Below are 23,027 nucleotides of genomic sequence, written 5' to 3'. Positions count from 1 at the left end.
GTGTGGGGCTCTGAGCTGGCAGCGTGGAGCCTGCTTGGGATTCTCTGTCTCCCTAGCTCTCTACCCATTGCCCTACTCTCTCTCTCTCTCTCTCTCTCTCAAAAATAAACATTTAAGGGGCGCCTGGGTGGCGCAGTCAGTTAAGCGTCCGACTTCAGCCAGGTCACGATCTCGCGGTCTGTGAGTTCGAGCCCCGCGTCGGGCTCTGGGCTGATGGCTCGGAGCCTGGAGCCTGTTTCGGATTCTGTGTCTCCCTCTCTCTCTGCCCTTCCCCCGTTCATGCTCTGTCTCTCTCTGTCCCAAAAATAAATAAACGTTGAAAAAAAAAATTAATAAAAAAAATAAAAAATAAATAAACATTTAAAAAAAGAAAAACTGGTTTCATTAAAGTTCAACAAAGCTGGAACATTCAGGCTTCAAGGTAAGAAACCAAAAAACAAGCAAAACTACCACAACCCTGGCGACTTTAGGTTTGGGGAGAACCAGGATGAAAGGGAAAACTGTGTGATTAGGGCAAGGACACAGGAGACCCAACTGGCTAAATCACTCTTAAAACAAACACAAGGGTTGGGATGAACACTGGGTGCTGTATGGAAACCAATTTGACAATAAACTTCATATATTGAAAAATAAATAAATAAATAAATAAATAAATTGCAACCCACTCTCAAAAAAAACAAAAACAAAAACAAAACACAAGGGGCCTGGGTGGCTCAGTGGGTTAAGCGTCCGACTCTTGATGTTGGCTCAGGTCATGGTCTCAGGGTTTGTGAGTTGGAGCCACAAGTCGGGCTCTGGGCTGACAGCACAGAGCCTCCCTGGGATTCTGTCTCTCCCTCTCTCTCTGCCCCTCCCCTGTTCTTGTGTGCTCGCTCTCTCTCTCTCTCTCTCTCTCTCTCTCAAAATAAACAAACATTTAGAAAAGCACATCACTGACCATTTATAAAACAAACAAATGAACAAGAGAACCAATGAAAACACACAACAAGGGCTCCATCTACAAGCTCTGAGGATACGGCAGCTACCGGGGACAGTGACATTGTCCTGAAGGCAGGGGACCGTTGCCTTGTATACCCTTTCCTAAAAGGACAGAGCAGTGCCCTTCTCAGACAGAACAGGAGGCGGTTCTCCTGCACCCTCCCCTCAGTGCCCTGGAGGTGATTCTCTGTAACATTTGAGGTCCGGGCAGCTATAAATAGTGCCCAGCACCGTTCCCACACGCATGTGGGCAGCAAACGTGATTCTTTCATCAACAAACCACCAAATGGGCTTAATGGAAATCGTGTTACTTTACGTCACTTTGATAATGAAAATAAAAGGCCCACTTTTCACTTAACTTTTACTACTCAGTTGAGAATCTGTGGTTTTTCAAAAGTACCCTGGACTCCAAATACCATCATCTCCTGTCACTTTCAACAGGACAATGCATTGAGATGTATTGCCTTCACAGGAGTACTTCAGAAGTTTGTAGCAGACCGGTGTTTACTAACGATCAAAAACTGATTTTGAGATGGTTACGTTAGCTCTACACACACAGGCACAAATGCCCTTCCATAACAGATACGCACGCACACTCACATACACAAACACATACATTCAAGCACACACGCGCATGCATGCACTTACATACATGTGCACACGCCACACTTACAGATACACCTGTTCATATACATACATATACACGCTCATACATGGGCTCGCACACACCCAAAGCCACCCTGCTTAAAAAATATTAAGTTTATAGGGGCGCCTGGGTGGCGCAGTCGGTTAAGCGTCCGACTTCAGCCAGGTCACGATCTCGTGGTCCGTGAGTTCGAGCCCCGCGTCGGGCTCTGGGCTGATGGCTCGGAGCCTGGAGCCTGTTTCCGATTCTGTGTCTCCCTCTCTCTCTGCCCCTCCCCCGTTCATGCTCTGTCTCTCTCTGTCCCAAAAATAAATAAACGTTGAAAAAAAAATTAAAAAAAAATATTAAGTTTACTTATTTATTTTGGGGTGGGGGGAGAGAGGGTGAGAGGGAGACAATCCCAAGCAGGCTCTGCACTGTCAGTGAGAAGCCCGAAGCTGGGCTTGAAGCATGAGATTGTGACCTGAGCCGAAGTCGGGCGCTTAACCCACTGAGGCAGCCAGGTGCCTCCCCCCTCTCTAAAAAATTTTTTTAAGTTTATTTATTTATTTTGAGAGAGGGAGACAGAGCCATCATCCTTTTAATGAGACTTGTGAGGACGCTGGCCACTCACCCAAGGTGGCCAGGAGAGGCCTCCTCCAGCCAACACCCCTGTGGTGTGGCCACACACCTGCCTGACACATTAACCCTTCTGACCCTGAAATGTGGACTCCAGGTAGCCCAGAACTCCCCCTCCATCCATTGACCTACAACTCCCAGCATCTGGGTCTCCCACTCAGTGGGAAAGCACCCCTGGGCCCCCGACGCTGGATGGCACCCTGGCATGTGGGTTGTGAAGCCCTGATTTCCTCTATAAGGAGAGCCCTAGGGGCTGGGGAGAGGGTGTTGATGCTTAAGAGAACGGCCTGGGAGCCTCGCTGCAATACACTTGCCGAACCCTTAGGCAGATCCTGTCTTCTTTTTCTTAAGTTTTTTAATGTTTATTTATTTTTGAGAGACAGAGAAAGACAGAGTGTGAGGGGGAGGGGCAGCAAGAGAGGGAGACACAGAATCCCAAGCAGGCTCCAGGCTCTGAGCTGTCAGCACAGAGCCTGACGAGGGGCTCAAACTCACGGACCGTGAGATTATGACCTAAGCCCAAGTCAGAGGCTCAACCAACTGAGCCACCCAGGCGCCCTGCTTCTGCCTTCTAATGTGTACGTAAAACTCTCAGCAGAAAGGTGCTTGCTGTAGGCAAATGGGTGGACAGACAGCCCTCCCACTCAGCTCAGGACCACTGACCTGGCTGGCCCAAAAAGGTAAGTCCCCAAGCTCCCGATTTATTAAACAACATAAATGAGAAAGCACACTTGTTCATCCTTGCTCTTGGTGTTTTAGTTTTTGTTTTCTTTTTTTTTTAATGTTTATTATTTTTTGTTTGAGAGAGACACACACACACATACACACACACACACACACACACACACACACACACACACAGACAGAGACAGAGACACAAAGTGTGGGCAGGGGCGGGGGAAGAGAGAGAGGGAGGCACAGAATCCAAAGCAGGTTCCAGGCTCTGAGCTGTCAGCATAGAGCCTGACATGGGGTTTGCGAACCACGGATCATGACCTGAGCCGAAGTCAGAGGCTTAACCAACTGGGCCACCCAGGTGCCCCTAGTTTTTGTTTTCAAGGCTTGGACACCTACCTACCCAGTGAAGAATTTAGACATTTCTACTGGTAATGGTGTGTCAGCAGCTTTTCCTCATCAGAAAAAAAGCCTCTGACTGTTGATTTCGGCTCAGGTCATGATTGTACCGTTTGTGAGTTAGAGACCTGCATGGGGCTCTGCGCTGACAGTGCAGAACCTGCTTGGGATTCTCTCTCTCTTCCTCTCTCTCTGCTCCTCCACCACTGGCACTGTCTCTCTCTCTCTCTCTCTCAAAATAAATAAATTTAAAAAAAAAAGAGGGGTGCCTGGGTGGCTCAGTTGGTTAAGCATAGGACTTTGACTCAGGTCATGATCTCGCCGTTCATGAGTTCAAGCCCCAAATCGGGCTCTATGCTGACTGCTCAGTCTGGAGCCTCCTTCAGATTCTGTGTCTCCCTCTCTCTCTCTGCCCCTCCTCTGCTCACTCTTTGTCTCTCTGTCTCAAAGATAGATAAATGTTAAAAAAAAGAAAGAAAGAAAAGAAAAGGAAAGGAAAGGAAAGAAAAGGAAAGAAGAGAAGAGAAAAGAAAAGAAAGAAAAGAAAAGAAAAGAAAAGAAAAGAAAAGAAAAGAAAAGAAAAGAAAAGAAAAGAAAAGAAAAGAAAAGAAAAGAAAATCACGCTGAAGTCAAGAAAGGTGCTGTTGTGGCAGGGCTGGGAAGTCATGGATGTTGGTGGAATGTCGAACACCGTCCATCCCAGTGGGAAACAGTGCCTACCTGGGGTGGTGACGGCCATGCCAGGAAGGACAGGAGCTGGCAGAGGGGAACGGAGATGCTGATGTGTCGGGGTGGCTATCAGAGAACTTGGTGGCATGCCAGGAGTGAGGCCTCCAGCTCAGCTCATTCTTCCTGAAAAAAACAAAACAAACAAAAAAAAAACGCAGACAACTCAGGAATTGCAAATAAAGGACAACCCTGTGCCAAGACGGGAGCGAGACACGGAAATATGTTACAGCTACTCCCGTGTGACTGATAGCATTGCTTCTGGGGCTTTCCACAGTATCTGGATATGAAAAATTGTTAACTCTTATTAATGCAGAACCCATCCTAAGGCAGAGTGAGAGTCATGAGTTCCAAAATGTGAACTAAGCCTTATTCTTCAATTTTTGCTCTAAACAGGTAAATAAATCTTGTCCTCGCCTCAGCCATCAGTAGGACCCCGGATGGAGTCTTCTGTCTTTCCTGTTTCAGCATAGCTATGCACACAGCCATCAGCCTCCTTGAGGAGGAGACATGCACTAGAGAGAAGTGCAGGGGGTCCCCAGCTCAGCCGGGTCACACACAGTTTAGACCACTTCCTTTTTTTTAAAGTTTATTTATTTATTTTGAGAGAGAGACAGAGAGCAGGGGAGGGGCAGAGAGAGAGAGAGAGAGAGAGAGAGAGAGAATCCTGAGCAGGTTCTGCACTGTGAGCACAAAGCCCATCGCAGGGCTCGAACTCCTGCACCGTGAGATCACGACCTGAGCCAAAATCAAGAGTCAGATGCTTAACCGACTGACCCCCAGGCATCCCTGGATGACTTCTATTTACTCACTTCACTAAGTAAACGCAGACATCTTGACATTTACTGAGACCAGCAGGGGCGCATTCATTCCTCTGAGCCCCTCAGAGTGCCTGTGACGTCAGCTAAGGGTCCCCATCGTGTGAATTCATGATGCCCTAGAACGACGGCTCTAGTCCGTTCAGCCAGGACTTGTGAACACAGTATGCAGCGTCTTCCTGGGCTCCTGCGCCCCTGTCCGCACCCTCCCATCGGTGGCTTATTCTTTTTTTGGCTACACCGCCTGGGAACGATAAGGGAGGTTCAGTCGCAAATGCCTACAGCTGCCATGTAAATGTTCACAGAGCATCCAAGAGAACGGTGGTGTGTGAGGAGAGCCACGCATCTGCTTCTCCCAGTCTCCGTTGTCTCCACGTCTCCAATTTGGGACAGAACTCGCTCACTGTGGCCAGTCTGCAGCTCAAGAGGCTCCAACTGAGCCTCTCCAGGTGCTTGACAGAGAGCAGACATTCTTCCAGGCAGGCAAAGACATTAAAGGATATTAATGTTAAAAGCATATTAAAGAAACCTGGGGTGCTTGGGTGGCTCAGTCAGTTGAGTGTCTGATTCTTGACTTCGGCTCAGGTCATGATCCCAGCGTCATGAGACTGAGCCCCACGATGGGCTCTGGGCTGGGTGTGGAGCCTGCTTGGGACTCTCTCTCCTTCTCTGCCCTTGCCCTGCTCGTGTGTTCTAACACACACACTCTCTCTCAAAACAGTAGTAAAGAGTATTAAAGAAATCTGAAAAGTATGTATAACTTAAACCTTCTGACAACTCACGGGGTGCCTGAGTGGCCAAGTCACTTAAGTGTCTGACTCTTGATTTCGGCGCAGGTCGTGACCTCATGGTTCCTGTGTTCCAGCCACGCTGACAGTGTGGAGCCTGCTTGGGATTCTCTCTCTCTCCCTCTCTCTCTCTGCGCCTCCCTCAAAAACAAATACATAAACGTTAAAATAAAAACGTTCTGACAACTCATACTTAAGGAGGAAAAGTAGATGGGTGGCAAAATGTGGAATGTGTTGACTTCAGGAGTTTCCCCATGAACAAGAGCAAAAAAACAGACAACTTCATCACACCACAGAAGTAAGGGGATTGCAATCCCAAAGTGTACCTCGTCGAGTTTCTCCAAATCCTCGTGAGGAAGGTTCTGGCTACGTGAGTCTCATGTTCAGATGGCATTTTCTGTGCTATCGCATCAAGGATGTGTTTCACTTTCCTTTATACTTAATTAATGAAGGAAATAAACTAGACTGAGAGTGGAGGCAAAGGAAACAAATAAAAAAAGGAAGCCTGAAAAAGAAAATGCCTTATAATCTGTGGCAACATCTTCCAACCCAGCACATGGCAAGACTGGGGTATGTGCTGGCTTACTTGGGGGGAGGGGAGGCAGCAGGGCTCCAAAAGTACATGCACTCCCTCCTTTTTAAAAAGACAATACAGGGGCGCCTGGGTGGCTCCGTCGGTTAAGCGGCCGACTTTGGTTCAGGTCATGATCTCACAGTCTGTGAGTTCGAGCCCCGCGTCGGGCTCTGAGCTGACAGCTTGGAGCCTGGGAGCCTGCTTTGGATTCTGTGTCTCCCTCTCTCTCTGACCCTCCCTCGTTCATGCTCTGTCTCTCTCTGTCTCAAAAATAAATAAACATTAAAAAAATAAAAATAAAAATAAAAATAAAAAGACAATACAAGTATGCCTGGGTGGCTCGGTCTGTTAAGCATCTACCTCAGGTCAGGTCATGGTCTCGCAGTTCACGAGTTCCAGCCTCGCATCGGGCTCTGTGCTGACAGCTTGGAGCCTTGGAGCCTGGGAGCCTGCTTCAGAGTCTGTGTCTCCCTCTTTCCCTCTCCCTCTCTCTCTCTGCCCCTCCCCTGCTCATGTTCTGTCTCTCGCTCTCTCAAAACAGCTAAACGTTAAAAAATAAAATAAAAAGATAACACAGTAGAAATTAAGAGCTTTTTAAGAAAAAAAAAAACAAATCACCCAGTGAAAGGTTGTACCCATAAGCTACACATAAGGATATCCTGGCTATTGGGGATAGTGACGTTTTCCTAAAACATAATGGGCTTTTCATCAGGTCCTTTGAATTTCCTAGTGCATAATGAATGTATTTGGGAAGGTTCCAGCTACCTTCTGTTTCTCAGCCCCTCTGACTACCTAAAATGGCTGGATTCTTGCCGATACGAGAGGACGACGTTCTGGATCCAAAAGTGTTCATTCAATCACAATGCTGTGAGGATGCTGGTCCGGCAGGCTGTGGAGAAAGACCTCTCTGGCGCCACCTGGTGGTCTCACACAGCCACTGTCCCTCTGGCTGCGTTTCAGTCAGACCCAGATGAACAGAAACAAGAACAGATTTAAGGTCTTCATTTTCACAAGATCCTGGGCTTTCTTCTCGCACAAGATACACACTCAGGTGGCTTTAAGCCATTCAGCCGCCAGAAATGTGGGGGCCCTGAGGAATGCACAGGCCACAGGATGTGCCAGGACAGGAGAGCACAAGTCCCCAGTTTGAGGGCCTGGCTGAAACCACTATGCCATACTTGGTTCTTAGTGGTATCCACCCTGGCCACCCGCAGAGCCATGAGCATTAGAAGTGAGTAAATGCGGGGTGCCGGGGCGGCTCAGTTGGTTAAGCATGCGACTCTTGTCTTCCGCTCAGGTCATGATCTCTCAAGGCTCGTGAGTTCAAGCCCCACATCGGGCTCTGTGCTGACGGTGCAGAGCCTGCTTGGGATTCTCTCTCTCTCCCTCTCTCTCTGCCCCTCCCCTGCTCCCTCTGTCTCTCTCACACACAAAGTAAATAAATAAACTTACAATTTAAAAAAAAATAATAAAATACAGAGGTGCCTGGGTGGCTCAGTCGGTTAAGCGTCTGACTTCAGTTCAAGTCATGATATCACCGTTTGTGAGTTCGAGCCCCGCATCGGGATCCGTGCTGACAGCTCGGAGCCTGGAGCCTGCTTCAGATTCTGTGTCTCCCTCTCTCTCTGCCCCTCCGCTGCTCATGCTCTGTCTCTCTGTCTCAAAAATAAACATTAAATTTTTTGTAAAGTAATAATAAAATACAATGAAATCTCAACCAAAATTGTACCGACATTCTTCTCAAAGCTAGAACAAACAATCCTAAAATTTGTATGGAACCACAAAAGCCCCGAATAGCCAAAGTAATATTGAAAAAGAAAACCAAAGCAGGAAGCATCATAATCCCAGACTTTAGCCTCTATTACAAAGCTGTAATCATCAAGACGGTATGGTATCGGCACAAAAACAGACACATAGACCAATGGAATAGAATAGAGAACCCAGAATTGGACCCACAAATGTATGGCCAATTAATCTTTGACAAAGCAGGAAAGAGTATCCAATGGAAAAAAGACAGTCTCTTTAGCAAATGGTGCTGGGAGAACTGGACAACAACATGCAGAAGAATGAAACGAGACCATTTCTTACACCATACCCAAAGTAAACTCAACGCGGATGAAAGACCTAAACATGAGACAGGAAGCCATCAAAACCCTAGAGGAGGAAGCAGGCAACTACCTCTTTGACCTCAGCCCCAGCAATTTCTTGCTCAACACATCACCAAAGACAAGGAATTAAAAGCAAAAATGAACTATTGGGACCTCATCAAGATAAAAAGCGTCTGCACAGTGAAGGAAACAATCAACAAAACAAAAAGGCAACCGACAGAATGAGAGAAGATATCTGCAAAGGACATATCGGATAAAGGGCTAGTACCCAAAATCTATACAGAACTTATCAAACTCAGAACCTGAAAAACAAATAATCCACTGAAGAAATGGGTGGAAGACATAAACAGACACTTCTCCAAAGAAGACCTCCAGATGGCCAACTGACACATGAAAAGATGCTCAACGTCACTCACCATCAGGGAAATACAAATCAAAGCCACACTGATATACCACCTCACACTGGTCAGGGTGGCTAAAATGAACAAATCCGGAGACCATAGATGCTGGAGAGGATGTGGAGAAATGGGAACCCTCTTGCACTGTTGGTGGGAATGCAAACTGGTGCAGCCGCTCTGGAAAACAGTGTGGAGGCTCCCCAAAAAATTAAAAATAGAACTACTCTATGACCCATCAATAGCACTACTAGGAATTTATCCAAACGATACAGGAGTGCTGATTCATAGGGGCACATGTACCCCCATGTTTATAGCAGCGCTATCAACAATAGCCAAATTATGGAAAGAGCCTAAATGTCCATCAACTGACGAATGGGTAAAGAAGATGTGGTTTATATATACAATGGAGTACTACTTGGCAATGAGAAAGAATGGAACCCAGTCATTTGCAGCAACGTGGAAGGAACTGGAGGGTATTATGCTGAGTGAAATAAATGAGTCAGAAAATGACAGATACCGTATGTTTTTGCTCATATGTGGATCTTGAGAAACTTAACAGAAGAGCATGGGGGAAGAGAAGGAAAAAAATAGTACAGAGAGAGAGGGAGACAAACCATAAGAGACTCTTAAATGAAGAGAACAAACTGAGGGTTGATGGGGGGGGGAGGGGAAAATGGGTGATGGGCATTGAGGAGGGCGCTTGTTGGGATGAGCACTGGGTGTTGTATGTAAGCGATGAACCATGGGAATCTACCCCAAAAACCAAAAGCACACTTTACACACCGTATGTTACACAATTTGACAGTAAATTATATTACAAAGATTAAAAAAAAAAAAAGCATTCCCTCTGGAAAAAAATAATAAATAAAATAAAACCAAAGAAGGGAGTAAATGCAAAACGGCATACAGCAAACCAGTCCCGAATCACTCCTTCCTGTGGGATGTCTGCTACGGTCAAGACAGCCCCAAGACAAATATCGAACGAGAATGAATAGGGACGCTACCGAAAGAATGCTCCCTCCTTGGCAGTCAGATGTAAGCCAACTGGAGAGACCGGTAAGGAAGCCCATTCTGGGAGGGAGAAACACAGAGGGTGATTTCTGGCCTCGCAAACAGCCATGAGGGGCGAATGGGAGCGCTAGAGCCACAAAGGCCTGTGCAGCCCAACCCAGAGATGCCGAAGGTCCTGCTTCTGAGCAGGTGCTGTGGGCAGGGATGTGACAGACGGACCAGCAACGCCCCACGTTGAGCCTGGGGCTGCGCAATCCCAGAATCACTGGATAGGCAGTGGGGCTTCGTCCGTGCTCACACCAGGCCAGGGTCAGCCCCGTGTATATAGGAAAGGAACCCTGTTTGTTCAAACGGCTGTTGATGTTTGGAATCCTTAAAACACATGCTTATTGTAGAAAATATGGAATATTTAAAAATTAAAAGGCCAGAAAGACGCCCAAGGAAAAGAAGCCATGACCTAAAGACAGCCCTCTGCACGACCTCCTCTCTGTCTCTAGACAATTTGGAGAAGCCTGCAGACTCCGTGTCTCCATTTCACTCTGCGGCCCGCCTGGTTTTGGGAGTATTCTCTCATGCCACTGTCACTCTTCCCAAATGGCACCTCTCATCAGTGCTTACTATTCCTTTCCTATAAATACAGAAAAGCCATAGTACTGGCTACGAACATTTTCTGCTCCTACAGATGAAATTATTCATCCTAATGAGGGTTGTTCCCCTGAAGCCTTTCCCACAAATTACATACCAAGATTAATAAAAATTTACTTCAATTTTTAGAAATAATTTTATAAGCGAGGTAGTCTTTGGGGGATTTTTGGAAGGACAGGGTTTACACCACAAATATGAAAAATGCTAGCATATCATTTAAAATTAAGAATGAATCCAGGGGCGCCTGCGTGGCTCAGTCGGTTAAGCGTCTGGCTTCGGCCCAGGTCATGATCTCATGGTTCGTGAGTTCGAGCCCTGCATCGGGCTCCATGATGACAGTTCAGAGCCTGGAGCCTGCTTTAGATTCTGTGTCCCCCTTTCTCTCTGCCCCCCTCCCCTGCTCGTGTGCACTCTCTGTCTTAAAAAAGGAATTATTAAAATAAATGCTTCAGTGAAATGTTTGTCATTCTCATAAAGAACAGAATCCCTTCCTTGCCTAAAAAAAGATTCGTGAGTGCTGGGTTATTTTCATAGCCTTTTAGAATGAAGCCAACAGGCCCCACCTCACAAAACAAACAGTCTGTGCTGGGTCACCACAAGCTGCGTCAGCCTGACTGTACCGGGCCCGCTGGCTGGGAGGCCGGGGAGGCCAGAGGGGGAGGCCAGGTGCCTTGGCTTTGGGTGTGCATTGTGCCGGGGGTTATGATGGGATCTGGGGCTTTTAGGCAACCCTGGGGTTGGGGAAGGCTCCTTGGCGGGAGGAAATCAATAGTGATCCATTGGGGGCATCTTAGAGAAAAGAATCGGGGGGCCCGAGGGGGGAAGAGGCCTGGATTTCAGAGAAGGGGTGGTCTGGGCAGGACTGCAAAGGTGCCTCGGTGACCCGTGGGTGAGGGGAACAGCCCTGTGTGAAGACTTTAGCATTCAAGGAAAGGAGGGGGTACAGGCCAGCAGGGGAGGTGGAAGGTGGTGGGGCGGGGAGCGTGCACTGGAGAGGGTGACTGCAAGCACCCTTTTTAGTCCTTCAGAAGGAAACACATAAAAACCAGCACTCTATAAACACAAAATGAACCTTGTTCTGACCCAGCCAAGCCTGTGGATGACTACATCCTGACCAGCCTCTCCCTCTGCTGGTCTGTCTACCTCCTGCCAGATCAATCTCCTAGCCACGCTGCTCTAGACAGCTCTTGCTCTCACTCTGGAACCTTCAACTGCTCGCAGCTGCCACAGGAGCCCAAGCTCCCACATTCTCAGGCATCTAGCCAAGCTGTGGTCTGGAGGGTGCCCCTGGGCCAGCAGCATGGGCATCAGCTGGAGACACATGTGGGCAGGCTGGTGGCCTTGCACTAGCCCTCCCGGCAGCTCAGAGGCAAGCTCAGGGCCAGCACCGTTCTGCCCCCAGCCACCTAGTCACCTGTCGCCCTGCAGTCCGTTTGCCTGCACCCCCTCTGCCCTTCCCTGGTATTGTCGATGTAGGACCAGATTTGCGGCTCAAACCTGGCTCAGCCTTCCAAGGGCAGGTCAGTGGCCCAGCCTCGGGAAAGACTCTGCTGCAGTCTGCTTCCCGGCCTCCTCACATCTGTTGGCTCACCACCTGTCACAGCTTTCCCAATCCAGGCCTATGAGAGCACCCTCAGCAGGCAGCTCCTACACGGCAGGACCTAATGGTATGATTGCACGGAGCGCTTCTAACACGTTACACGAATGTATGAAGACACAGGGCCGAGCACTCGAGAAACGGCAAAGGGCTCCCTTCCCCTGCAGTGGTCAGACAACATACTGCTGTGGACGGTGATGTCATGCTGGATTCAATCCATATAGTCCTATGGGATGCGAGCCACAGAGTTCCTGCCTTTATACATGAGAAGAATTAAGATAAAAATTCCCAAACGGCCTAAAGAGCTGAGACTGATACAGGACATCAAAGCTGCATTTGGAACAAACGCCAGGCTGAGAGGCAGCATTCCCACAGGATGAAAGAGGCAGGGCGCCTCTCCACGGGCCCGGGGCACCCCTGGTCCTTCCCCTTCCCCCAGTAAGGGCGGGTGCATGGTTCTTCTTTCAGCCTTCGGCGCTCTTCCCGGGTGCTTCCACAGAGAAGCCTGTGCACAAATGTCACATAATGGGGGCGTCTGGGTGGATCAGTCAGTAAAGCGTCTGACTCTTGATTTTGGTCCCCGTGCTGACAGCACAGAGCTTGCTTGGGATTCTGTGTCTCCCCCTCTCACTGTCTCAAATAAACATTAAAAAGATACATATATTTTTTTAATGTCACATAATGAACGCAGGCAGAACTGGAGCAGACCAAAATGATTTGGTTTTTCTACTAACTTTTAAAATCTTCAGGTCAATAAATCTATTCATGTAAGAAAAAAGGGGAAAAAAGACTATCTCACCCACCTGTGTTCACAGTACAGCTCCTCGAGGGACTAATGCCCGAGCAAGTTCAACTGAGAGTTTCAGAAGGGTGTCAGCCCAACCTACTGGCTACATTTCAAGAGAATGGATTTTCTGGCAAAGAAACTCAGGATATTCAAATGTGCAACCATTAGTAAAACTAATTATAAATAGCTCTAAGCATTAGCAACAGTGCTGATGAGTCATATATAAAAGAAGTAAAAAAAAAAAAAAAACCTTTCTCTGCATGTCTTAACATATCAGAAACCATCGATGTTTGCACAATAAACTTTATAAACATCACTTACATGCTTTGCAATGAAAAACAAAATCTTAACTTTGTTCCACTTTCTATTTGACTTAGAATATGAAATAACCTCACTTAATTGGAAATTCACCTGATTAAATTGCTCAAGCCATACAGTGAGCCTAAATTGGAATAGAAGCAACTTTTCCTAAAATAAAACAACTCTGATCTGCATGGTTTTCTTTTTTCTCCTGATTGCATTTAATAACAAAGAATGGAAAACAGCCCCAAGACAGGGTGTCTGTCCAGCGTAAGTCTCTGGGTTTTCTCTGTCTAATAAGAAAATGAGCATTTGCAAACGGCTGTACCCCCCAACATGCTCGAAATAGAAACTTTTCCCGAGACTCGAACAAATGATGGCAGACCCTTCGAAAGCACAGGTTTTTGCCGGCACCCCCACCAAGGCACACACCCTCCAGCAAAACACATACATGGTTTCTGGCCCAGGAAGAGCTCCTGGGAGGGAAGCGGGGAGGAACGAAGCCTGCCGACGCCCTAGCCCTGCCTGTAATCCTGCCGCATCGCCACGCATAGCTGCTTCCAAGAACATCGGTGCCAACCAATGTCAGGGCTGCGCGCAGACCCACCTGCTGCAGGATAGCTCCAAGAAGCCAGGAGCAGAGGGGCTCCCAGCACAACACAGGGGCGGTGCGGAGTTTACTGCAGCTTAGTGGCATCCAGAAAACAAAGCAGGCTGCAAGAAATGTGCTCCTAGCGAGCACAGCTGTTGTCACTAGATTTGAAAGCCCCTTTCTTGAAATCTCTAACTCGGCCCGAAGTCTGGCTAACCCTTTCAGCCTCCAGCGAAGAACCTCTATCCTTGGGTGTTAATCTGCTCCTGAACATAAGTTTAGGGGCTGTTATTAGAGACACAAAAAGGATTTAAGGCCGCCGGCAAAGAGGCAGAAAATCACATGAACCAACCCTATCGATAATCCGGACCCGGCAAAACTACCTGCAACACCGGATGATGGTTTGAGAGTACCATAAATGATGAGGTGGGCAGGCGTGTTTCGTTGTAACCAAAACTATCTGTTCCCATACAAAGTTGAAAAAAAAAAAAAAAAGCCAGAGCAGTTGCAAGCTTTCCAAAGTAATGGATAGCGTGGTATTTAAAAGAAATTTTCCCGAGGATATTTGAAATTATGTGTACATTTTAGAAGCTGAGGCTATGGTAATTTGCCTCCAAAGAGAGAGAGGAGGACTGTGTCCCAGCACTCTTCATGCCATTTCAGTGCACATTCGATAGGATCAGAGCGCAGCAGCCTTAACCCCAGGTCTGAGCAAGACGCCCCCTTTCCCAACACGCTGTGCGCATCAGGCAGACCCTGAGCACATCTCCCACAACCGAGGCTGATCTACTCGGCTAGTAGGATCAGGAAAATGCCACAAGTGACCCAGTTTCTGGTGTTCACCTGTTCCGAGCCCATCTTAGGCCATGGTGTACCCTCTGTGCCTGCCCAGGACAACAGCCGTGGCTGTCTGTGAAAACAGGGGCACAGGAGCCACTCCAGACCCGCTCGGCAGCCCTCCCAGGGAGGTGGCCTGGACACACAGGACAAAGGTGCAGATGACGACTGTCAGCGACACAGAAGAAAAGGTTACCGCATCTGCCCCGAACTTTCCCGTGAGTAGCACTTCCTTCCTCCGCCAAGCAAAGTCGGAACAACAGAGTAGCCCAGAGGGAAGATCTAGGCAGGAGCTTTCGGCTCAGCCTCTCTTCATGGCCTAACAGTTCACCTGACTCCCGGGCAGACACCCCCACCCCCTCCCTGACCACCTGGGCATCGTGCAGGAGAACAGATGTGCACTTGGTGGGGATCACGGTTACAGGTCTCTGTTTCCAGCTGACCCCACATGGGGAGAAAGGAAGCGCTCTCTCTCTTGTGTCTGGGAAAGAAACTTCATAGGGAGAGATAAGAGCCACTCGCACCTCCTGACTCACCTTCCCTTCCCGGCTCCTAAGCGATGACAAGATAGCACTGCCCACGGCCCAGGAAACCAGACGCCACGGCTTTGTCCAAGCAGCCCCCCTCGATCCCATCCTGCCTGCTCGCTCCCCTGATCACCACACACAACGAAACAAAACAAGCCTACGGGTAAGAGATATACTAGCAGGAAGGAGTTAGCATGTGAACCGCTGTTTCTACTCATGAAACTCTGGGTACGTAGTTTGCACGGAGGTACATTTCCCCAGAACCTCCGAGAACCACCATACCTGCACTGGCCACTCTCAGTCTTTGTCATAAATGTCAGCCCTTCTCTGGGCCTCTGAGGATGGGCTGGGAGTACAATCAAGTTAAATAAGAGTTGAGCAAGCTAATTCATCATTTGGCCATACTCTCGGGCAGGGCAACACAGGATATTTATGTGTTTGTCGTTCAGTCTATGAATAATTTACAGAGTGCCTTTTTTTTTTTTGAGAGAGAGAGACAGAAAGAGAAAGGGGGCACAAGTGAGTGAGGGGCAGAGAGAAACAGAAGCAGGGCTCACCCGAAGCAGGGCTTGAGCTCACTCGATGTGGGGCTCGAACCCACAAACTGTGAGATCATGACCTAGCCTGAAGTCAGATGCTTAACCGACTGAACCACCCAGGCACCCCCAGCGTGCTTTTTTATAAACTGGTCGGGTTTTGTCTGTTTGTATTTTTAAGAGTCCATGATCTACTTTGCAGCTGTACATAAAGTTCTAGAAAATGCTAACTGATCTGTGAGACAGAAGTCCGGTAAGTGGTTGCCTGGGGATGGAGAAAGAGGAGAATGGCAGGCTTTAAACAGAGATTTAAATTTAGGCAGAAAAGAATACACGTTACCAATTCCAGAGAAATTGTTTTAAAAGTACCCACTGGTGCCTCTGTAATAAGGACAATGTAAAACTCAGTTTGAAGTTTTAGTGGTGCTTCCTCTGAGCATCTTCAGGATTTTATAGCAGTGAGTTGCCATGTGCTGGATGACAGCAACAGACCCTAATACTAACTAATTAACCAGGTTACAGAATTTCATTCATGTTTCTGAACAAAGCACCATTTCAGACTTTTTAATTTTTTTTTTTTTTGAGAGAGAGAGAGAGAGCAAGCAGGGGAGAGGGGCAAAGAGACTGACAGAATCTCAACACAGAGCCAGATGTGGCTCTACCCCATGACCCTGGGATCATGACCTGAGTTGAAATCAAGAGTTGGATTCTTAACTGAGCCACCCAGGCACCCCTTAGACTTTTTTCTATTAGGCAAAAAATAATATCGACATATCGTATTAAAAATTAATACAAAGTTATTTTAAAAATTGTTGCAATACCTAAGTGTTATTAAAAGTATTTCAAATTGCACAATGGTATATGTCAAATATATATTTTTAAAAATGATCAAAATAAAGTATGTTTTCATAAAAACAGAAGTTAACAATCATTATCTTGTTATACGTATTGCTTAAAACATTAATTCCCATCTAAACCAGAAAATTATCCTGTGCACCCCTCATTTAAAGAAAACTGGACATACAGAATGCAAAAGTGGAGTTCTACACAGTGGCTCCCATCAATCCTTCGGGGCAAAAGTCTCTTCCTTCTCCCCAAGGGTCTTTTAGATAACTCGTCACCTCCGTCAGCTAGCAGGCGCCCTGCATCTCCTCCCTGTCCCTCCACTGACCAGTTCTCTGTGGCGTAGATGCTTTGCTTGGAACAGAATTCGGATCATTCTGATATCCTTAAAGATGTTCGTCTACTTTAAAAAAAAAAAGCTTCTAAATATAAGGGAAGACGCCCAACTTCACTCATAATGAAAAGTGCCCATTTAAGTTGTTTTGAATTTTTAAAAATGTTTATTTTATTTTTGAGATAGAGTGTGCATAAGAGAGAGAGGGGGAGGGGCGGAGAGAGGGAGAGAGAATCCCAAGCAGGGTCCACGCTAACAGCGCAGATGCGAGGCTCAACCTCACAAACCGTGAGATCATGACGTGAGCCGAAATCAAGACTCAGATGTTTAACTGACTGAGCCACCAGGTGCCCTGAAAAATGCTCATTTAACCAATGAAGCCATTTTTCACCCGTCATATTCGAAAAGAGTACAGAACTAAACTGAAAATAACCTCTGCTAGAGTGGACGTGAGCCTGAAAAGCGGCCCGAGAAATTTGGAGGTGGCTGTCGCAGTTCGTGCTCCCCAAACTTCTGATTCAAGAACCCCAGGTTGGAAATGGACTGCAACGACCTGTACGTACAGGTACACAGACTCGGGTACAGAGACACCACATGCTGCAGTTACAGGCTTTCACCAGAGGCACCAGAAATATCCGTCTACAGAGGTTCTGTAGAACAGCGGAGGATCCAGACTGTGGAGCAGCGTGGGGTCGTTAAGAGAAATCGCGACTCAGACCTCAGCGCAGTCAACCCGGAACGATCTCCGCGGATACAGACGTGAAGTGCACAAGCACGTGTATGATACAAAGAAGCCCAAGATCAGCAGTGAGTGCCAATGCTGCTCTCCGGAGACACACAACAGAGGTGCAAGGCCCCTGGTCCACCCAGTGCCCTTCTGAGCCCGGGGAGTCGACTGCGCCCTGGTGTTACTTTAAGAACTGAATAAATGCAGAAATACATGTCAGCCTTAGAGTATATTGTAGCCAGCACTCCAACACCCGCCTTCTTAGGGTCCTTCTTCTTGTCCCGATCACAGAGCAATAAACAGACCTTCTCTGGGGCACTGCCTAGAACAGAACAGGGTGCACAGCTGACGGTTTCCTGGGGACCAACCCTCCTGCTGACTCCTAGGAGCACAGGCACACTGAACCCCCAAAGCTTTTCCTCTTTAAAAATGCAACGAGCTGGGGTGCCTGGGGGGCTCAGCTGGTTAAAGTGTCCGACTCTTGGTTTCAGGCTTACATCATGAGGTCATGGTTTCGCGAGTTCAAGCCCCGTGCTGGGCTCTGTGCTGTCAGCGCGGAGCCTGCTTGGGATTCTCTCTCTCCCTCTCTCTCTGCCCTACCCCACTCACACTCTCTCAAAATAAACTTAATTAAATTTTTTTAATTAAGAAAAAAATTTTAATATAAAAAATTAAAATAAAAATAGAGTGAGCTTTTTTTAATGCTAGTTTTTATCGTTATAAACGTAACTTGTGAGTATAATAATATAATTTATAAAGTACTATAAAAGTAATAAGTAACATGTTACTTAAATGTAGATTTAAAAATGTTTAAGATGGTAAATTTTCTTTTTTTTTATTGCTCACCATGATAAATATACTTTTATTTATTTTATTTTTTATTTTTTTTAATTTTTATCCAAATTAGTTAGCATATAGTCAACAACGACTTCAGGAGTAGATTCCTTAGTGCCCCTTCCCCATTTAGCCCATCCCCCCCTCCCACCCCCCCTCCAGTTACCCTCAGTTTGTTCTCCATATTTAGGAGTCTCTTCTGTTTTGTCCCCCTGCCTGGTTTTAGATTATTTTTGTTTCCCTTCCTTACGTTCATCTTTTTTGTCTCTTAAAGTCCTCATGTGGGTGAAGTCATAGGATATTTGTCTTTCTGTGACTGACTCATTTCACTTGGCATAATACCTTCCAGTTCCATCCACGTAGTTGCAAATGGCAAGATTTCATTCTTTTTGATTGCCGAGTAATACTCCATTGTATATATGTACCACATCTTCTTTATCCATTCATCCATCGATGGACATTCGGGCTCTTTCCCTACTTTGGCTATTGTCTATAGTGCTGCTATAAACATGGGGGTGCACGTGTCCCTTTGAAACAGCACACCTGTATCCCATGGATACATGCCTAGTAGTGCAACTGCTGGGTCGTAGGGTAGTTCTATTTTTAGTTTTTTGAGGAACCTCCATACTGTTTTCCAGAGTGGCTGTACCAGCTTGCATTCCCAAGACGGTAAATTTTCTGTTATATGTATTGTACCACAATATCTTTAAAAATTAAAACTAAGAACGGGGCATCTGGGTGGCTCTGTGGGTTAAATGTCTGACTCTTTTTAAAAAAATTTTTTTCATGTTTATTTATTTTTGAGAGAGAGAGAGAGGGAGGGAGAGAGAGAGAGAGACAGAGCACAAGCCGGGGAGGAGCAGAGAGAGAGAGGGAGACAGAATCCAAAGCAGGCTCCAGGCTCTGAACTGTCAGCACAGAGCCTGACACGGGGCTCAAACCCACAAGCCGTGAGATCATGACTTGAGCCAAAGTCGGACGCTTAACCGACTGAACCACCCAGGTGCCCCCTCTTTTTTTTTTTATGTTTATTTTTAAGAGAGAGAGAGAGACAGAGTGACGGAGAGATACAGACAGAGACAGTATGAGTGGGGGAGGGGCAGAGAGGGAGGGAGACACAGAACCTGAGGCAGGCTCTAGGCTCCGGGCTGTCAGCACAGAACCTACGTGGGGCTCGAACTCACGAACCATGAGATCATGACCTGAGCGAAGGCAGACGCTTCCGATCGAGCCACCCAGGCACCCCCTTAATCATCTGACCTTTGATCTCAGTTCAGGTCTTGGGCTCACGCCCTATGCTGGGCTGCATGCTGGCGTGAAGCATACCTAACAAACCAACCGACCAACCTTGTGAGAATGGGACATACACGGTTCTCTGACTGCTCTTACGTGTTCCACTCACCCGGACTTTGTGGGGCGCCTTCCCATGTCAGGAAACGCTGACATCATTGGTAACAGCAGCACTTTACAGTTTGGGTGGTCTCTAATTCACTTCAGTAATTTCCCTTTGCTGAGTATCTAGGAGCCCAGAAACGAAAATTGTGGGTCCAAGACCTGCCTTTTGAAACATGTCGCCAAACTACTCGCCGGAAAGTCTGTCTAACCTGTAGTCCAATCGGCATTGTATCAAATACATGCTGGTTCCCCACAATCTCACCGATGGGTCTCGCTGTTAGGTCTCTGTCAACAAGACAGCCAGAGCCTACCATCTCAGGGGGCGCCTCAGGGGGCGGGGGAGGGGGGCTGGCTCAGTTTGCCAGGCGTCTGACTCTTGGTTTTGGCTCAGGTCACGATCTCACAGTCCGTGAATTGAAGCCCCGTGTCGGGCTCTGAGTTGGCACAGCGGAGCCTGCTTGGGATTCTCTCTCCCTCCCTCTCTCTGCCTGCCCCCCGCCCCCGCTTCCCAAAACAAATAATAAATAGACATTAAAAAAAAAACTACTGTCTCATTTTCAAGTAAACCCGCAGATTCCTATGAGAGACGATAGAGGGCAACCTCAATCAGCTGGGGAGCTGGTAAGGACTCCCCAAGGCAGTTGATAACACCCAGCTCACCTCTGTGGAGCACGCTTCCCTTCACATCATCATTACTGCACTAAGCGCCACGTATCCTGCCTTAGAAAGGTCGTTAACGTGACCACAAAGGAATAATTATACAATACGACGGAGTCTCCCCTATCTCATCCTCTCCAAAGGGCTCCCAAACTGCCCATCTAAGGGTTTATTTTTCTGATTTACAGAGAAGGTAGTCTGTACCACTTGGAAATGAAGTTGTTAATTCAGTGTGGCAATGAAATAGAGTTTTTTCTTCCTTGTTTCTGAGCCTCCTCCTTGGATATGGTTTCAGTCAAAAAAAAAAAAAAAAAGTGAGGGGTGCCTGGGTGGCTCAGTCGGTTGAGCGTCTGACTTCAGCTCAGGTCATGATCTCGCGGTCTGTGGGTTCGAGCCCCGCGTCGGGCTCTGTGCTGATGGCTCGGGACCTGGAGCCTGCTTCGGATTTTGTGTCTCCCTCTCTCTCTCTGCCCCTTCCCCACTCATGCTCTGTCTCTCTGTCTCTCTCCGTCAAAAATAAATAAACATTAAAAAAAATAAAAAATAAAAAGTGAATTCCTTTGGGAATAGGCTTTCAAGTCTACTGGTACTAAAAATGGATGTAAATGCTTCAGTCCATTTATTTTTTTTAACACACTTTTAAAAAATGTTTATTTACTTATTTCTGAGAGAGAGACAGAGAGAGAGCAAGCAAGGGATAGAGAGAGAGAGAGACACACACAGAATCCGAAGCAGGCTCCAGGCTCCGAGCTGTCAGCACAGAGCCCGACGTGGGGCTTGAATCCAGAAACCCATGAGATCATGACCTGAGCCGAAGTCGGACGCTTAACTGAGCCACTCAGGCTCCTGAGTCCATTTATTTTTTAAAATTTACACTTAAACTTGAAAGAATACACTAATTCCACTTAAAAAAAAAAAGAGGAGGGGCATGCAAACACTTTAGTGTGAATTAGCCAACTACAAAATGCAAGGTAGAGAATTACTTCTCTTTGAAGACAAGAGATCACAAGTACCTTTATGGGGCTTCAGGGTCGCTCCTGTGCATAAAAACATCACGCCCCTCATTCCCCTTTTCTAACCACTTCAAGTCCTCCAAAGTTCTGCAATCTGATTTGCAGGAACAGGCAGCGCGCTCCCCCCAGACCTCAGCACAGCGCTAGAAACTCCCGGTAGCTGACAAGCGTACAGGCAGCCCTGCACCATTTTCACTCAGAGGCGAAAACGCGGTACCCTGCCACCTTGTGGAAACAAGAGGTAACAACACTTCATCTGAAGCGTCAGTGCAGCTCTCTAACAGAATAACCTACATAAGGCTGAAGAAAAGAGAAAAGCATTCTAACGGGCACATGAAAAGATGCTCAACGTCACTCATCATCAGGGAAATACAAATCAAAACCGCAATGAGATACCACCTCACACCGGTCAGAGGGGCCAAAATTAACCACTCAGGAAACAACAGATGCTGGCGAGGATGTGGAGAATGGGGAACCCTCCTGCACCGCCGGTGGGAATGCAAACTGGTGCAGCCACTCTGGAGAACAGTATGGAGGTTCCTCAAAAAATTGAAAATAGAACTACCCTCTGACCCAGCAACTGCGCTACTAGGTATTTATCCAAAGGATACAAAAATGCTGATTTGAAGGGGCATATGCACCCCAGTATTTACAGCAGTAATATCAACAATAGCCAAAGTATGGAAAGAGCCTAAATGTCCATCAACTGACAAATGGATAAAGAAGATGTGGTTTATGTATACAATGGAATATGTTCCATCGTGATGAAAAAGAATAAAATCTTGCCATTGGAGCAGTGTGGATGGCACTAGAATGTATGATGCTAAGCAAAATAAGTCAGTCAGAGAAAGACAAATATTATGTGATTTCACTCATAAGTGAAAGTTTTTCACTTAAAATACACAACAGACAAACCCAGGGAGAGGGAAGGCAAAATAAGATAAAAACAGAAAGGGAGGCAAACCGTAAGAGACTCTTAAATACAGAGAACAAACTGAGGGTTGACTGGGGTGGTGAAAATGGGTGATGGGCATTAAGAGGACACTTGTTGGGATGAGCACTGGGTGTCATATGTAAGCGATGAATCCCTGGGCTCTACTCCTGAAACCAAGACCACACTGTACGTTAACTAACTTGATTTTAAATCAAAAAAAGAAAGGAAAAAAGCATTCAAATTCACTTAATGTATCAAATAAACAATGCATAGTACTAGAAGAAGGCATCTTTTAAGTTTTGGATGCTGGATTCACCCTTGGCCAAGGAGTAGAATTTTATGGTCATGCGCGTGCGTGTGCTCGCGCGCGCGCGCGCGCACACACACACACACACACACACACACACACACACACACACACCTCTTAAGTCCAAACCGGGATTTGCTTGCAGTGATACAGATCAGCAGACCTGGCTTCACCTTTTGCTATTTTACTCACTTCTGTTTGTGAAAATGGCACGAGGCATGGGTCTTACCTTTTCACTACCAGCTTCAGGGTTTTATGAGAGCCCTTCACCAGGCAAATCGCCTCCTGTCTAAACCCTGAGAGACCAATGTCGTTGATGCCGACGATCTCGTCCCCGGCCAGTAACTTGTCCACTGCCGCAGCTTTACTTCCTTCTTCAATCTGCAACAAAGACGCACGTGCCATGAGCCTCCAAACAAGCAA

At 47.0% G+C, this 23,027-nt stretch overlaps 1 protein-coding gene across 3 annotated transcripts in view; it reads right to left on the bottom strand.

Moving 5' to 3' along the window:
• Positions 1 to 23,027, bottom strand: part of SHROOM2 (shroom family member 2) — a 157,579-nt gene that overhangs the window by 60,417 nt on the left and 74,135 nt on the right. For 2 of the 3 annotated variants that reach the window (XM_023249375.2, XM_023249374.2), the window contains exons 2-3: positions 22,834 to 22,985; positions 4,037 to 4,168 (exon numbers count right to left, since the gene is read on the bottom strand). In XM_023249375.2, the coding sequence (XP_023105143.2) occupies positions 4,037 to 4,168; positions 22,834 to 22,985 (284 nt within the window). The remainder of the gene's footprint in view (positions 1 to 4,036; positions 4,169 to 22,833; positions 22,986 to 23,027) is intronic. The other variant, XM_023249376.2, reaches the window with a different exon arrangement.

The sequence above is a fragment of the Felis catus genome, chromosome X (assembly GCF_018350175.1).
Source record: "Felis catus isolate Fca126 chromosome X, F.catus_Fca126_mat1.0, whole genome shotgun sequence".
Taxonomy (NCBI): domain Eukaryota; kingdom Metazoa; phylum Chordata; class Mammalia; order Carnivora; family Felidae; genus Felis; species Felis catus.
Note: the sequence above shows the minus strand (reverse complement) of the source record. Positions and strands in the feature narration are given on the sequence as shown.